This window comes from Choristoneura fumiferana, chromosome Z, assembly GCF_025370935.1.
Source record: "Choristoneura fumiferana chromosome Z, NRCan_CFum_1, whole genome shotgun sequence".
Classification (NCBI taxonomy): Eukaryota; Metazoa; Arthropoda; class Insecta; order Lepidoptera; family Tortricidae; genus Choristoneura; species Choristoneura fumiferana.
This window is the reverse complement of record NC_133472.1, coordinates 3,038,409-3,056,416: the sequence shown is the minus strand read 5'-3', so window position 1 is coordinate 3,056,416 and position 18,008 is coordinate 3,038,409. Positions and strand designations below refer to the sequence as shown.

Sequence of the window (18,008 nt, the reverse complement as noted above, 5' to 3'; positions counted from 1 at the left end):
GGCCCGTTTAAGGTTGAATATCTGTCATTTTGTATGACAATTGATTTTTTTAAGAGGAAGGTCTCAAATTAATGCTTGTGACCGTACTTGAAGACATACATAAATATTTTTTTTATCATTATTTTAACTCTATTCTGTTCCACTGCTGAGCAAAGGCCACCCCCGATACATCCACTGCTCTCTGTCCACTGCAAGGAGCAGTCCTTTAAGTAGTCCAGCTCAACCCACGAATGCGAATGTACATTTTTATGCTACTGTTATTTGCTGCCTTAGAGTAGTTTATTGAGTATCAAAAATATTAATTATTTCGTTCATTAAATTAGATTATTAAAAAAATATATGAATAAGCGCCCCGCCCCCGCTTCAAACGGTCACATTAAAAAAAAATAAGTCTAACCATGTACACTTGACACACATTTTTCAGCACCATTTCCTAAAAACTATAACAAATAAAATAATTCCAGCCTAAATACGTCCCGCTGCTGGGCACAGGCCTCCTCTCAATGAGAGGGCTTGGGCCGTAGTTCCGACGCGGCCCAGTCGGATTGGAACTTCAACACACCACTTGAATTGCTTCGCAGGTTGGTGCAGGTTTCCTCACGATGTTTTCCTTCACCGTAAAGCTCGTGGTAAATTTCAAATGTAATTTCGCACATGAATTCCGAAAAACTCAGAGGTGCGAGCCGGGGTTTGAACCCACGATCCTCTGCTTGAGAGGCCATAGGTCAAACCACTCGGCCACCACGGCTTGCACTCCGCCTTACGGTCTTAAAACTATACGCGTTTTTAAATTATTAGTAATATATTTTGAATGGAATGTCCGATTTGAACAATTCAAAAAGTATTCTATAGATATTGAAACAGTCTTGAATATGAAATGGTTTATTTGGATAATGATTAAGGCAAAAGTATGGATAACACATAACACGGTCTGATTTTGGTCGGTTTGGTTTAGTTTTTAAAACGTAAAAAATTATTTATAGTTACATAACTAGAATAACAATGGTTAGAAATATGGTATCGCAAAGTTTTTCATAGATATTGATATATTCTTTAATATTGTAGAACATTTTTTTGTTCTATCATCAATAGTTTCCGCAGTCCATGCGATAAAAGATATTTTGTGGCAAATTTTTTTACGCCTTGAGTTACATTATTGGAGTTTTAGTACGGAACCCTAATGTTTGCTCGTTGTTAAGGTAGTCGCTGTCTTTGTACAGTCAAGGGCAAAGATATCGACATGGCCAAAGTTGCAAAAATATGTATACACAGCCTTAATGTTAAGTGCATAGAGTCGCGTATACATATTTTTGCAACTTTGGCCGTGTCGATATCTTTGCCCTTGACTGTAGCATTCTAACGGTGAATGAATTTTTTGAATCGGTCCAGTAGTTTTTGAGTTTATTCATTACAAAAATCTTTCCTCTTCATAATATTTTTTTTTTATTCGACTGGATGGCAAACGAGCAAGTGGGTCTCCTGATGGTAAGAGATCACCACTGCCCATAGACACTCGCAACACCAGGGGGATTGCAGATGCGTTGGCCAACCTAGAGCCTAAGATGGGTACCTCAGTGCCAGTAATTTCACCGGCTGTCTTACTCTCCACGCCGAAACAACAGTGCAAGCACTGCTGCTTCACGGCAGGATTCTCCACCAAGGTCCTACCACCTGCATAATATTGGTATAAATATAGATAATAACAAAGATCTTTTTTAACTGCCCGCGAACAGCCTATATGTATAGCTGTTAATGATAGTTTCAAATGCGATATGCAGAGTGGTGCTGTTTCAGAGCATACTGGCGGCGCTATTGGACGCGGAGGCGTCGACGACGGCCCTGATCCGACGTTTCCGCCAGCTCAGCCGGCATCGCGACTTTCAACAGATGGGACTGCGGGCCCTCGCTGCTCTGGCCGAGACGTAAGTAGTGTATTGTAAAACTCTTTATTGTACATAAAAACACATGAAAATGACAGAACACAGGATAATAAGATGTACAAAGGCGAAATTATCCCTTAAAGGGATCTCTTCCAGTTAACCTTTGAACGATTGACAGGATATCAGACACAAGAGTCACTGCGAGTACAAAGAAAAGATAAAAGAACCGAAATTTTTAATTAACTCAAACAATGCATTATAAATACACATAAGTACATACATAAATACATACATACATATATGGGTAGACACTAATACATACTAATAAAGTTAATAAACTAATACATATCAAGGCAAATAAACTACAATTAAAATACATATAATTTTTGGAAGGGGGTGAATTTCCGATGGGGGTGAAATCTGCCGGAATGATCGTAAACGAACTCCTCATTGGAACTATGTATTTCATTCGCACCCCAATTCCCATATTTTGGCAAATTACCCATAAAGATTTGCTGCCCGACTTCGGGGGTACGAAGCAAGTATTATTTTGTATACATTTACACCACACATACACAAAACAGAACGCACAACACTGCCTCATTTAAGATTTTACGATAAACTGTCAAGCCAGTACGCCCTTAAGCGAGTGAGCCCTTAAGTAGTTGAACACTTATTTTTTGTCTTATGGATTACGATATTATGGACAACGTCTTATGATCGCACAAGCGACCAATTTTGCTCTTCCCTATAAATAGGTTGACATACCTCCCGTATATATGGGACTGTCACCGTAATTGACCACCGTATTTCGACAAAATGGAGCCGGCGGGCGGCCCGCCCGACCGGCGGGTGAAATGCGGATAACATTTTACTTTTATGATAAAGAAACATTCAGGAAAGGAAGTTTTAGTTGCTTAGTTGGCCACAGCTTATAAAGTTATACGCCATCACTAATCTTTTAACTCGTTGGATTGTACTACCGAATTAAATGCACTGATCTATCCTGACTCATAAATTGCTACTAAGTAAATTACTGCCAGAACTAAGGCTACATCGGCGTTGCATATGTTATTTACGAGTTTTGGGCATCGAAAGAGATACCGTCCCGTATTGGTTCCTAGAAGTTATGGCAACCCTACCTACACAACATTCGGTTTCGTTGTCAGTTTCGGCGAGTTCTCCATATGGGCGGCTGTGATGGCTTCCCATTAGGTGACACGCGTGCTGGTTCCCCCCTCTTATATTGTTTGCTGCGGAAATAATGTAAATTGTCAGGCCTAAGCTTGCATACGTAAGGAAAATAAATTATTAGGTGGTTGCTTTTGCAAAGACTTTATTTTTATAGTTTCTAAGTTCTATAGAATCCATGAGCATTTATTAACTAAATCAAGTTTGATCTAAATCATATTCTTTATCAGTCGCTCTTGTGAAGGTCTTACTGTGTTGCCGTCCGCGACACGACCGCGACTCACACTTATTATATGGACTTAGTCGCGCGACGCGGTCGCTTGCAACCGTCAACTTTTCATATTAATTCATACTCCCAGCTCAGATTTGATTTATTTTAATGTTAGAGAGTATAATATAACAGACACGTACAGTCGAGTTCATAAAGTTGTTAGCAAAAATTTCTGAACACGATTCTTTTCTTAACGGCGTAGAAGCGTGTTCAGATATTTTTGATCAAATGTTTGCTCACAAGTTTATGAACTCGACTGTACATGTTTTATTTTACTGCCTATTGGGAGAAATTGTCTTCCAATATACTGAAAAGTGAGTGAACCCTCTAGCTTCTGTAGAGAGTTTTTGTGTCTATTATTTTAGATTACTCTCTAACATATATCAAAATTAATTAAATCGGAGCCGGACACGTCACCATTCCTTGTTACTAGCGCGACGCGGTTTTGCGTCTGTCCGTGCTTCATATGAATTCATACTGCGCGACCCGATCGCGTTCGCGGTCGCGGTCGCCGGTCGCGGTAGCAGGTCGCGGTCGTCAACATCGAGTTGCTACCGAGATAGCGAGCTAGTCCACCATGTAGCGGGTCTGTCGCAGCGGGGACCAGAAGGTCCTCTCGTCTTGTTCAGGGATGGCATCCAGTTGTGACCTGCGCAAAAATTAAGTAGTAAATTCTGGTGACACTAAGTTTCTAGTACTTAGTTCATGTTCATGTAACAACAAGCCTAATTTAGTAGGCGACCCGTTGAGAGAGACTAGATTTGAGTACCTCGTAACATTTTTGGAGTAAAGTCGTCTTAAGGGCCACAGACACTAGGCCCTTGCTGTAGTTTAATTGTTTTAGGGTTCGTAGTTAACTAGGAACTTTTATGGTTTCGCCATGTTTGTCCGTCTGTCTGTCTTCTGTGTGTGTTGGGCTTAGTTCGCACTGACCTGCGTATAGGTAGGACTTTCCGCCGCGACAGCGGTAGTTGAGCCGTGCGCCGCGTCCTGCAGGTGGCCTTACGAGGTACCTTGCTTATTCGTGCCATCGCGTACACTTCTGGCCTGGAATAAGTTCAGGTAGTCTATTGATCGCGTGATGTTTTTTATCAACTTTTAAGTGTAAGGTTTAGCGGAGCCGAAAGGTTCTGTGTCTTGGCCGAAAACCGAACCGAAACTTCAAATTATACTTTTAAACAGTAGAATTATTCATTAATTTCATTCATTCTAAAATATTTTTAGCACACAATATTTACAATAAATCCCAAAGGAGGATGGCCAGATTTGTATAGACTCTGGCGTAGGAACCAATAACGACAAGATTTTTAAGATATAAAAAATATTATATATTTTTAGAATATAAAAGGTTCTTTTTATATTCTACAACTTTTTGTACGGCGGGCAATCTCGAATCGCTGTGTAAAAAATATGAAAACGCATATTAAACAAAATCATTATACAAAATCATCAACATATAGGAACTTACTTAGTATCGAAAAAACCTTTTTTCTTTATTCGACTGGTTGGCAAACTAGCAAGTAGGTCTCCTGATGGTAAGAGATCACCACCTCCCATAAACATCTGCAACACCAGGGGTATTGCAGATACGTTGCTAACCTAGAGGCCTAAGATGGTATACCTCAAGTGCCAGTAATTTCACCGGCTGTCCACGCCGAAACACAACAGTGCAAGTACTGCTGCTTCACGGCAGGATTAGCGAGCAAGATGGTGGTAGCAATCCGGGCGGACCTTGCACGAGTTCCTGCCACCTGCAACCTACATTTATGCAGCGGTAACTTTTTTCATCCAAAGATTTGGAACTACCCGCCATAATAAAAGTTTTAGAACTTAGTATAAGCTATCCAGTGACATATCGCTTGTCCTTATTGGTCATTAGGCCAATTAGCCCACCCTGCTTTTGGGCATTTATTGGGCAAGTTTGCTCCATCTTAGTCAGGTGTCCATGGGCGGCGGTGATTGCTTCCCATCAGGTGACCCCCATGCTCGTTTACCCCCTCAATATATATAAAACATCTTCGCTTATCACCTGGCGTGATTGTGGTAAACGCATGCCTGTTTTTGTGTAAAAAAAAAGTCATTACAAAAACCAAAGTAAAATAGAATAACCTATAATTTCATTCATTCACTTTAAGGCTCCGTTTCTACCACAGATGTGAGAGGATGTGTTGCGAGTAATGTGTTTTTCATTATTCATTAACCAATAAAAACTCTTCATTTACCTCGCCTCGCTCCGCTCAGCTGTTTCCACCAGAGCTGTGTGAGGATGGGTGAATGAAGCGTTTCTATTGGTTAATAAAAAACACGTTCCTCGTAACACATACTCGCACATCACATCACATCGTGTCTCTAATGAGGGCTATCGTTTTTTGTCTCACTAGATGGCGCACTGTTGCGTGAGGTTTTTAAGTATGGCTTTGAAAACAAAGTTTAGATTAAAATCATATTTAATACATCATAAAACCGTACCATAAAAATATCGAGCATGCCACAGTGTTGCATAGTCCCCGTTTTGTTTGGAAAAAAGGGAGTACAAATTTTTCCGAAAGACAAAACTGTCTCAAAACACAGACATTCATTGCCCCGGAACGCATATTTGCCATAATTAATTTCAGATATTGCAAAATATTCACAAAATTATTCTAATTATAAAAAAACCCGCGTAGCTCACCCAAAAACTATGAGATTTGACATCTCGGAGACCTCACGCTACACTAGCGCCTCTAGTGGCGAATTCATACGCGATAGCCCTCATTGTGAGGTTCTGCGTCGCTCCGGAATGCACGGCATGGAAGCTATCCTCATGCAGCGCCAGCTCAGGTGGTGTGGGCACGTCTTGCGTATGGATGATCGCCGGTTACCCAAAGCTGTCTTTTATTCATAAATGGCTCAGGGTAAACGAAAGCACGGCGGTCAGCATCTACGCTACAAGGACGTGCTCAAGAGGCACCTTAACGCCTGCGGAATTGATCCTACAGGTTGGGAGGGCTTGCTTCGAACAGGTCTTTGTGGCGTTCTACCATCTTCAGATCGGTTGGCACTTTTGAAGAGAACCGCTTGACAGCACTCGATCTCAAACGCCAAATTTTAAAAGACAGACCCAAGCCCTCCTATACTTATACATACAATTCACAAGGCCAACTCTATTGTGCACCCTGCGATAGAGTTTTCAAGACTAAGTTCGGTCTAGCGAGCCATATTAGAGCGCACGCTAGAAAATAAGTGTATTTCTTTGTTATTATAAGTGTTTTTGCAAAATTTTATACAATGGATATATTTAGTCAGGGTCGTTGTCATCGAAACCGATGTGGAGGACTATATATCTTCATGACCGTAATAGAAACGTGTCAGATAAAAATATATTCTTTGTATTGAAATAGTACATTGTGTCTTAAGGGCGGTAAATGAGGAATTACGAACGAGAGTCTATTAGAAGGCCGAAGTCGAAGACTGAGGGCTTTAATGAGTCGATGTTCGTAATTCTAGTACCGCCCGTGCGACATACAATGTTTTTCATCACATTTGCGAGTAAAATTGTATATTTGTAAAAGAAAAAAGTAATATTTTTTTAAAATTGCCTATACGGCTAGCTGCGCTCTTGGCAGTGCCAGCTCCCCGCCGCGCTGCCCGTCCGCAGCATGTGCCTGACGTGCGCGTGCAGCGCGCGCACGGAGCAGCAGCACACCATGCAGTAACAAACTCATGCGACCGACCTTGGGCTTCATGGCATGAAAATTAGTACGGGCAATGACTCTTACCGACTACGGGTTTCATGACAAGCACATTAAGGTCGCGGGTTTTATTTGGGGGTTTGCAACTAAGGTAGCCTGCATGTTACGACACTGTTTACGAGCAAGTGTGATGAAAAGAATGATACTATGTCCGCAAGCACGTTTCGTAACCAACCGTCGCCGTTGCGGGTCATGTATGCGTTTGATATTATGTTCGACACCCGGTCTGATACGTTCCTGTTACGGTCATGGCATGATACGATGTAATGTGTAGAGACGTAAAACAGAATACGCCCTGTTGCTGTGTCGGACGGAAATGGGCATACCTCACACAGCATCATGCCCAGCACCTCGTTGTCTCCTGTCTGCTTGAACCTCACGTCCACTGGATCCAGCTTCTTGCCTTCAGGAACACCTGGAAACGGAGACTGCGCTTACAGCGCCATCTGTCGCAATGCCTCGTCAAAATAAAGCCAATAGTTGATTGACATCAAAATACAGGACAAGAGCGAGTCACATTCTCGTGAGGTTTGAGTTTCTATTAATAAATATTAAAAAACGCAAACCTCGCGGAAAAAATAATAATGAAATAAAAATAAAATTAATTATATTAAAATAATAAAATGATTAGTCGTCAATTTTAGCTTTGTTTTTAGGGTCGGCTTCAGACTATATTTATAATTTGCTAAACGTTACCCGCGACTTCCTCCGCGCAGAGTTCGTTTATCGCTATCCCGCGGGAACTATGCAATTTTCCGGGATAAAAATTATCCTATATCCTTCTCCGGGACCTAAACTATTTGTATACCGAATTTCATCTTAATTGGTTCAGTGGCTTAGACGTGATGAAGTAACAAATAAAATAAACAAACAGACTTACAAACTTTCGCATTTATAATATTAGTGAGATAGTGAGATGTCGCAAGCCAAAAAAGATAAGAACCGTGGCCTAAGGGCCCGCTGGAGTCCACTTTAAGAAACCTTGCCATAAGGGTTCCGTCACTCGAATGTAAGGGCTAAGGAACCCGTAGAAGCTAATTCCGTGCGGCTTACCTTGCAACGGCACGTACATCAGATACTGGCCGCGGTCTCCGTTCTCCACCAGCAGACTCATCTGACCCGACTCCCGTATGAGCACGTGCCGGGCGGTCCAGTTGACCGGCGTGCTCACGTGCTCGTCCAAATAATCGTGCAGCAACTTGTAGTCCTAGAAACACTTGTAGTCTTAGGTAGGGTAGGCCTTAGCCATCTAAGCACCCCGGGCGAGTCAAGCCTTTAGCGCCTTTTTAGATACGACAAGCGACATAATACATATCTTGTTTGTTAGATATAGGCATTAGCTGTCTTAGGTAGCCGGGCCGGCCTTAGCGATCTAGGCACCCCGCGCGAGTCATGCCTTTGGCGCCCTTTTAGATACGACAAGCGAAATAATACAGATTTTGTTTGTTTGATATAGGCACCAGCTGTCTTAGGTAGCCGGGCCGGCCTTAGCCATCTAGGCACCCCGGGCGAGTCATGCCTTTGGCGCCCTTTTAGATACGTCAAGCGACAATACAGATCTTGTTTGTTAGATATAGGCACCAGCTCTCTTAGGTAGTCGGGCTGGCCTTAGCTATCTAGGCGCCCCGGGCGAGTCATGCCTTTGGCGCCCTTTTAGATATGTCAAACGACATAATAACAGATATTGTTTGTTAGATATAGTCACCAGCTGTCTTAGGTAGCCGGGCCGGCCTTAGCCATCTAGGCGCCCCGCGCGAGTCATGCCTTTGGCGCCCTTTTAGATACGACAAGCGACATAATTACAGATATTGTTTGTTTGATATAGGCACCAGCTGTCTTAGGTAGCCGGGCTGGCCTTAGCTATCTAGGCGCCCCGCGCGAGTCATGCGTTTGGCGCCCTTTTAGATACGACCAGCGACATTATACATATTTTGTTTGTTTGATACAGGCACCAGCTGTCTTAGGTAGCCGGGCCGGCCTTAGCTATCTAGGCGCCCCGCGCGAGTCATGCCTTTGGCGCCCTTTTAGATACGACAAGCGAATAATACAGATTTTGTTTGTTTGATATAGGCACCAGCTGTCTTAGGTAGCCGGGCCGGCCTTAGCTATCTAGGCGCCCCGGGCGAGTCATGCCTTTGGCGCCCTTTTAGATACGACAAGCGACATAATTAGTAATTACAGATATTGTTTGTTAGATATAGTCACCAGCTGTCTTAGGTAGCTGGGCCGGCCTTAGCTATCTAGGCGCCCCGGGCGAGTCATGCCTTTGGCGCCCTTTTAGATACGACAAGCGACATAATACAGATTTTGTTTGTTTGATACAGGCACCAGCTGTCTTAGGTAGCCGGGCCGGCCTTAGCTATCTAGGCGCCCCGCGTGAGTCATGCCTTTGCCGTCCTTTTAGATACGACAAGCGACAAAATGAGAGATCGTGTTTGTTAGACATAGGCCTCCCCCACAGACCTCCAGTTGCTTCGGTTGGCAGCGGCCTGCATCCACCGTGAACCCGCGGCTTTAACCAGGTCATCCGTCCATCTTGTTACGCTGCGCTTGCCGATCCGCGGTCTACATTCAAAAGTTTTAAAGCCTTGGGGTACTAAAGCACGGTTTCCACCGCGAATGAAGCGGACTCATTAATGACTAGTTTAACTTACACCGACCATCTTCATAGAAGTTCGGTGTAAGTACTCATGCAGCCGATCGTCGTGCGTTAACACGTTCGGCCCCGGCGACGATCCACTAAGCCCTTACGCTATGCCTACGCGTATCACACAGCAGTCACTTCTATGCCAGTGACACGTATACGTGTCACAAACGTAATACATTCCGGTGCCAGTGACACAACGTCTGTGACTTTAGTTCTTACTCCTCCTAAACGGAAGAACGGAACGTTGCCGGAGCCGAATGCGGTCCACTAAGCTCTTACGTAGCGTATATCCCACAGCAGTCATAAATACGTGTCACTGGCATAGGAGTTAGAGAATTAAAAAGGCACAGACGTTGTGTCACTGGGGCCGGACGTGTTAAACTGAGTCCGCTCCGCTCGCGGTGTAAATTGGGCTTAAGACTTACGCTTTTCCGTGGCAAAGTGAAGTCCACCCGCAGCGTGGGCGTTTGCGGGGCCCAGAAATAAAACACCATCCACGTCTCGTCCAGCACGGTGTAAGGGTTGAATCTCGCGTAACGGCTGAACTCTTCACAGGACGTCTTATCCTCGGGCTCGAGATGGGGCCGGCCGGCTTTTTAACACCCGCGATCATCACAATTTTGAGAATTAAGATCACCATGTGCATTGACAGCGTTAAAGCCATGATAGTTAGCTGGATGGCAATAAAGGGCCCATTACACCGTGTCACACCATGACCGTAAAAGCAACGTGTCCGGCAAAATTATATTCTTTGTATCGAAAAGTATAACTGTATGCCATCGATTTAGAATACCCTAGATACACTGTCACCTAGAAATTCAAGTCGCAAAAATGTCCCATCGCTAAGTTACAAGTGGGTGCGTCTACTAACGCAAATCAAAAACAGATAATGTACTTAAGAACATTTCAATTTTCGTTGCTTGCAACATGCAACCTTATGTCATGAAAATTAACGTGTTATTTCGAGTGCGCGCGATTGGCGGTTATGACATTACAAAATAAGTCCATTGCGCTTTCGTTCGGTATGTAGATAGCTGCGATGGACCTCTGGAATAACACATAGGCTACTTTTTATCCCGATATTCCCACGGGATAGGGATAAAATCTCGAAATAACAACCGCTGGGCTTAGAGTCATGAAATTTGTTATGTAGGTAGTTGGACCTCTGGAATAACACATAGGCTACTTTTTATCCCGATATTCCCACGGGATAGGGATAAAATCTCGAAATAATAACCGCTGGGCTTAGAGTCATGAAATTTGGTATGTGTAGCTGGACGTCTGGAATAACACATAAGCTACTTTTTGACCCGATATTCCCACGGGATACCTAGGGATAAAATGTCAAAATAACAACCGCTGGGCTTAGAGGCATGAAATTTGGTATGTATATAGCCAGACGTTTGGAATAACACATACGCTACTTGTTATCCTGATATTCCCACGGGATAGTTTTTTAACTAAGAGACCACATATACATCCCTGTATTATTATTATTATTATTTTGTATTTTTTTCTTTAATTGTACTGTAGTTTTTAAGTATTTTATTTGTAGAAAAATCGTTTTGAAAAAAATAACATTCTGCCAAGTTTCTTGCGTCGCATTCTTCTTGGCAATGATGGTCTTTCCGAAAGCGCTGGTAGTTTTTAAAATGACGAGTTAAAGTGCCCATTGCGGCCTATTTACTGAATAAATGATTTAAATTTGAATTCGGATAGGGAAAATTATTGAAATTTCAGCACTGGGTTTAGTCTTGAATTTTGTACATTCACATCACAACACAACCTCAATGAAGACTACGATATAATTTTTTGAAATTTCCAGGGTAATTTTGTAAAATCCCGAAAATTTCAATTGTAACTACCAGACCGAATAGTTTACGCGTACGAAGCCGCGGGTAAAAGCTAGCAAGTTATAAAGTAAAATGTCTAGTTTAAGGAATATATACATAACCACTAGCGCTGCTTAAAAATTGGCATTCATTTCAAAGTAACACTAAGCCAGATTTTACCGTGTGCACACTTTATTTGTTTCAGTTCATTGATATAAACCTCCGCAAAGTAACGCCTGATTCAATAAATTATTCAACTTTTTCTTATATTAGTGACTTCTCTAATGACGGACCTTCTTCCAAAACTTGCCAATTACGGTCGCAACTTCTTGTGTCAGTAGCGAAATGAAAAGTGTTGTTCCCCCGATGAATGATGTTTAAAAACATCTGAAGGAATTCCAAATTTTAGGATGTTTAGTGCCTTCTGTTCTCGAAAAATTGGTAAACATGAGGTGTCTTTGTTTAAGGTTTGTTTACACTTTAGGTAGCAAGTACAGGTGAGAAGTGCAGGTGTTAAGTGATTAGTAAAAAAAAGTGTAAACACTTATAGTAGGTACTTTTCGGATGGGATAGGATGGGTACGGTGACACATGTCATTAAGCAATTAAAGGGTAGTGACCTTGTTGTGGGATTCGATTTGTAGCATTCGAACAATAGACAATATCTAATTTTGCTATTTCTGTTTCTTTGGCTAGTTGAAGTATAATTTTGAATTCTTGTACTAGTGTGCCGGATATCCTGGCTGCAGCATCAGATCGTCGTGTTGCCACCACTGCATTGTATTTAGAATCAATTACTGATCAAAACGAATCCAAACACGACATATGTGCTGTTATTTTTTATAAAGCGTAGGTACTAGTGTGCTGGATATCCTGGCTGCAGCATCAACTCATCGTGTTGCCACCATTGCATTGTATGTAGAATCAAACACTGATCAAAAGGAATCAAACACGACCTGTCTGCTATTATTTTTTCAAGAGTATACTGGCGTGCTGGATATCATGGATGCAGCATCAGCTCGTCGTTTTGCCACCACTGTATTGTATGTAGAATCAGTTACTGATCGAAACAACGAAACACAGCATATACAGGGTGGATTTCGACGAGGGACCTTTGCGGAACTGGCAGATAGTTCAACCTTAGCACTATATTTCCCCCATAGAAACTATGGAAATATATGTTACCGTTTTCAAGTTATAGCCTTTGAAACATTCATACCAAAAACTACTTTGTGCCAACCCTAAACAGGTGGCTGGGTCAATGTTCTTACTTGTAAACAATCTTTAGACGTCAGGATATTACGTTAATATGTTGCCATTTGTCCATTCTTAGGTCTGCGTGCAACGCTAAATAAATCGTTGCAGGATTTGCAGAGGTGATTGTCTCTGGAGTATTTATGTAATTTCTTAGTTAATAATTCTAGATTAGATTAGATTTTTAGAAAAATATGGCTCTGTCCATTGGAGGACATTCTAACCACAACAAATAACTCACATGACATGACATGACACTGACATTCACTCAAATGTACCCAATCGTCATAAACAATTAAAGAAAATAGTAACCTCTTTCATCATAAATAAAATCTCTCTGTTTACCTACCTAAACTGATAAAAAGGTTTTAGTTCGTTAACTCGCTTCATCAAATTATTTTCGAATTAATTGAAATTGTTCCCTGGTTAATCAGCAATTCATACAATTGGCTGTCCTTGTTTTTTTATTTTATTATGGTTATCGTCAAAAAATTAATACTTAACAATATTTGACGATATTGCGCTGAAGTTGTAGTAATAGGTTGTCATAGGACTCTTCATTCGCGAGCCGAGGTAGAACCAACGCATTTTTTACAACTATCGAAACTCTTTGCATGATTGAAAATCGATCATAAACATATCATAAATACGATGTTTGGAATGAAATTGACATTTAAGTTCATTTCATTTGCTTCCTATACATGAAAATGTCTTTGTTAAATGCACGTGGATATTTAATTTGCTCATGTTATACGCGAGCTGCAATTATAATGCGGTTGAAGCTTTACGACCACCACACCCAACAGGTAGTAGGACAATTTTACGTGCTTGTGATCGTGTCGCCAACAATCAGCCCGTTGTACCAAGAACAGCTCAGAACGATCAACGTGGAGGACCCGGTCTTGCGGCTAAACTTGAAGAAAGAATACTGCGGTATTTTGAGCGGAATCCAAGAAAAAGTTCGAGATCAGCTGGTCGACATTTCGAAATAAGTCATACCGCAGTACTAAAAGTTCTTAAACGTGCCCGCCTTCACCCTTACAAAATACATACTCGGGCACGGGCTGCAGCGTGTATTATTAGACACGGAGGAACATTTGAACACCGTATGTAAAAATTGTAATAAAGTAATTGATATTCGTATTTTTTGCATTTTATTTGATTTATTTGACTTTTATGTGTCATTTTTACATCAGTACGATGACAACAACTCTCGGAAATAAACGTAATATCCCGAGTTTTTCCGACGGCGATTCCTTAATCTAGCCATCTTGCCGTTATGTGCAGATGCAATATAGGGTTATCACCACAATTAAAAATGTTGTATTTTTTTTTTTTACTTTGTTTGAGTTTCTAAACATTATAAATCGACTGTGTATCACTTAAACGATGCAATATCTCCGCAAAGGTCCCTCGTCGAAATCCACCCTGTATATGTGCTATTATTTTTTATAAAGTGTGTTAGTGTGCTGGATATCCTGGCTGCAGCATCAGCTCATCCTGTTGCCACCATTGCATTGTATGCTGAATCAAATACTGATCGAAACGAATCCAAACACGATATATCTGCTATGGTTTTATCAAGAGTGTATACCGTTGTTCTGGATATCGTGGCTGCAGCATCAGGCCGAGAATTCCATAATCTTGCATAGTTATATAGCATACGTGGGTGTTTCAAATTTTAGGTCCCAAATATGTTTTAAAGTGAAGTAAATACCCATTATGCGTCTAAGATTCCTACCGCCGCGAATAAAAGAGCTGATGATCTTGAAACGGCCGAACCGATTTTTATAAAACATGTCTAAGATCCATCGCTGGAAAACCTGCTTTCAAATAAAAAAAACGCATTCAAATCGGTTCATCCGTTTAGGAGCTACGGTGCCACAGACAGACACAGACACACATAGCGGTCAAACTTATAACACCCCTCTTTTTTCGTCGGGGGTTAACAAAATAGAATTATGACGTAAAAAATATGCGTAAACAAGAGGAACCGATACACCATTACACCATTGATGGTAGTAAAGTAGTATTTTAATTAATATGCATGTTATTTTATTAACATTTTTAATAAAACATTGTTCCAAGAATACAAAACAGTACCCTGTTGCCTGATTATGTTAAAATGCACAAATTGATATATGTATGAACAACAGTTGGGTATGTTGCAAAACCATTCTTTTCTGCTTAATTCATTATAATTTGAAGAAAAAGTTTCCGATCTGTGGAGCGTTATCCGCATAAGACGGCCTAAAACTTTCATGGTTTGCCAAGAACAATGGTTCAAACATGGCTTCCTTCATAGTCTCAGGAATCTTAATTCCTGTGTACAGGTGGGAGTATCGCACGGGAAATGGCACCATCGCCGCCGCTGAGTAAACTAGTTCTGCGGGTACTTCTTTAAGGGTGTCCCGGTGCAGCAGCGACGTCTCCCCGGTGTCGCATTCCATGATCACCACGAACCTCCCTTTACCCACCATCAGCATTTGGAAACGGACGAGTTGGATGCTCTTCCGCCTGATGTGCTCGACTGCAAGAGACGCAATGAGGGTCAGTCAAGTATTATGGTGCTTCCGCATTAGGGCCTAGGGGGCGTTCGAGTAATACGTAACGCAATTTATGGAGATTTTTGATGAAGTTCGTAGCGTACCGTCCCTCTCAGTCTCGTATTAAATAATATTATCGTCAGCAAAACGATACGAACTTCTATTTTCGAATTGCGTGGTAGCACCCCTGATTGACACTTTTTCGAGTCGTCTACCATAGATAATTAATTAGCTAATTCCAACATGCTATAAAAATATTTACTAAAATTATTCCAAAACAATTTGATATAAATTTTAAATACAAAAATAACGAAGTTTCATGTGGCGAAAATATAACGAAAACGTTTCATGTAACGAAGTTTCATGCGGGGAAAAATTTTAATGGTGTGTAAAATTGAGTTATAGCTAAGTTTTAAAGATGTAAATAAAACCGTTGGCTGACTTGAAACCTCTAGTCAGAAATAACGTACCTACTTTTTAAAACTAAAGTCATAACTCCCTTGGGGGGAAAAACTATACGTAAACCCCGTGGGAACAATTGAGGCCATTGTCCTTTGGTTATAAAGGCATGGAATAACATCATTGACGAGCAAGTGTGATGAAAATAGTTATTCGTGTCACAAGGGAGCAAAATGTTGTATTTACGGCGAGGGCGTACATTGAATCCAGCGAAGGATTCTAAAGTAGAATCCTGAGTGTAGTGAGGGATTCAAGTGTTAACGGCCAAGATGAAAATAATTATGCTCCCGAGTGGCTCATACAACTTTTCACAACGAGCATTAAGAAACTTGTAAAAAAAATATCTAAGTATTCATAAAAATAGCGTAGCTTTACAATTATCAACTTCAAAAAATGGCATTTGCAATAAAACACTTAGAAAAGCCCTGAACAGAAAAGTTGCACTTTGCTCCCTCTCGTCAGGAAGGAAAAGTTACTTTTCTGAAGGAGAGGTGTGAAATAGTATATTACGGGGAAATGCGGCGCGCATGTTCTGCACGCCTATGAACCGGCCCGGTGTGCTCCCATCGGGATCAGCAAAGTCTGGCGCTCATCCGGGATCCTTGTTGTCTATCATTATGCTGGGCCGCGTCCCACGGTTCTTTATACTAGCTTTCCATTTCTTCTTGAACCTTGCGATTTCTGCGGGACGAACGCACACGACCATCAAGGTGCGGACACATCCAGTCGTCGTCGTATCGTTTGCAGCGCTATCTGGTCACGTGACCCATTTAGATATTTTGAATTGACAAGTTCATAATTCTAAGACTATAATTTGATTCGTTCTCTGTATTCTGTTTGGAAAGAGACAAACGCTGATATTTTTAATATTTCACTACAACAATTTTTTTTTTTTAAGATGTGCTTATTCTAAAAGGGCATAACTCCAAAACTACCACACATATAGATCCATTATTTTGCTAGTCTCTAAAAAAAAGATCACGTAAATCTGACGTAGACGTTGCATAGAGACGTTGATGAAATGATGACAGCTCCTTTTTCTAGTGAAAAAGGCACTGATGTATTAAACTGTAGATCCACATTGCCGAACAAAATCCCCTTCAAAGAATTTCCGAACTATTTATTTGTTTGTGTATAAATAAAATCATCACCACACAAATGAATTAAGATACGTGACGAAATTTGAACCTAGTCTTTACTACGTTACAGTTGAATTTAGCTAGCGGCCATATTCCACAATTAATAAAAATATTTACGTGTGCGTAGAAACACTGATCCCACACACAACATATAAGAATACGTGCCGAAATTTCCTAGTCTTTACTCCATTACAGTCGAATTTCGCTAGCGGCAAAACCCAACGCTTGACACTTGACAGCTAACTCACAATTTCACATACGCATGCTCGATTATGAATGTAGCCTTATCAGAACGGCAGAGGGATTAATTCACTTGCTACATTGAAGGCGACGTTGCAAGATTGCTTGGATGAGTTTTTCGTTCTAAGACGGACGAATTGAGGTTTTAGAACAAAGCTGCATTCGGACTTGTTGTGGAATCTGGCAACGTTTATCTTTTAATTAGCAATTAGAAATGGCTTTAAAATGAATTTAAATCAATATTTCTCTCTGATTATTAGATTTAATAGAAAAAACAACAGATACTCACTGAAAGTATATATTCATCAGATTTGTCCTTTTCGAGTGATTTTTGCACTTTTTAAAGACACACGTGGCATAGTTACGCTTGCACTGACAACACGTACTGAGAAAAAAGAAGACGTTAGAAAGTGGCGCTCATTTGGCTGGACACATTCGGACGCGCGACTGTGGATCTACAGTTTAATACATCAGTGGAAAAAGGCAAAGGAAACATATCTATTATGTGGTAGTATTGGCAAATTCAGACATATTTTTTCATTTTTTTGTATTTTTTTTAAATATGTAGAAATCAATTATAATAAATATTTTCCCATGTTCAGGAGGCAAAACTCTTTCGATTCCTGTAGTAATTTACAGGTATTAAAAAAATTAAATCTTGTCAATTAGCTGCTACTCGAAAAAAGTAGCGTCCAGTCGCCGAGACGAGCAGCACGAATGTTCTTGGTCTTGGGAGCTGATTTCTTAATCTCATTCAGTAGCAGTCGTGGCAGTGGTACACATAAAAAAAAATATAGTGTTTTTGCCGAAATTGAAGAG

The 18,008-nt window shown here is 41.0% G+C and overlaps 2 protein-coding genes across 2 annotated transcripts in view; one reads left to right on the top strand and one right to left on the bottom strand.

Moving 5' to 3' along the window:
- LOC141440512 (nucleolar complex protein 4 homolog) overlaps positions 1-18,008 on the top strand; it is a 39,319-nt gene that overhangs the window by 8,646 nt on the left and 12,665 nt on the right. The window contains exon 2 of the mRNA XM_074105044.1: positions 1,779-1,922. Within this exon, the coding sequence (XP_073961145.1) occupies positions 1,779-1,922 (144 nt within the window). The remainder of the gene's footprint in view (positions 1-1,778; positions 1,923-18,008) is intronic.
- Positions 14,967-16,368, bottom strand: LOC141438123 (uncharacterized). The gene is made up of 2 exons (XM_074101862.1): positions 16,321-16,368; positions 14,967-15,335 (listed from the first exon to the last, which is right to left on the bottom strand). The coding sequence occupies exons 1-2, from the start codon at positions 16,337-16,339 to the stop codon at positions 15,001-15,003; spliced, it is 354 nt and encodes a 117-aa protein (XP_073957963.1). The 5' UTR covers positions 16,340-16,368; the 3' UTR covers positions 14,967-15,000.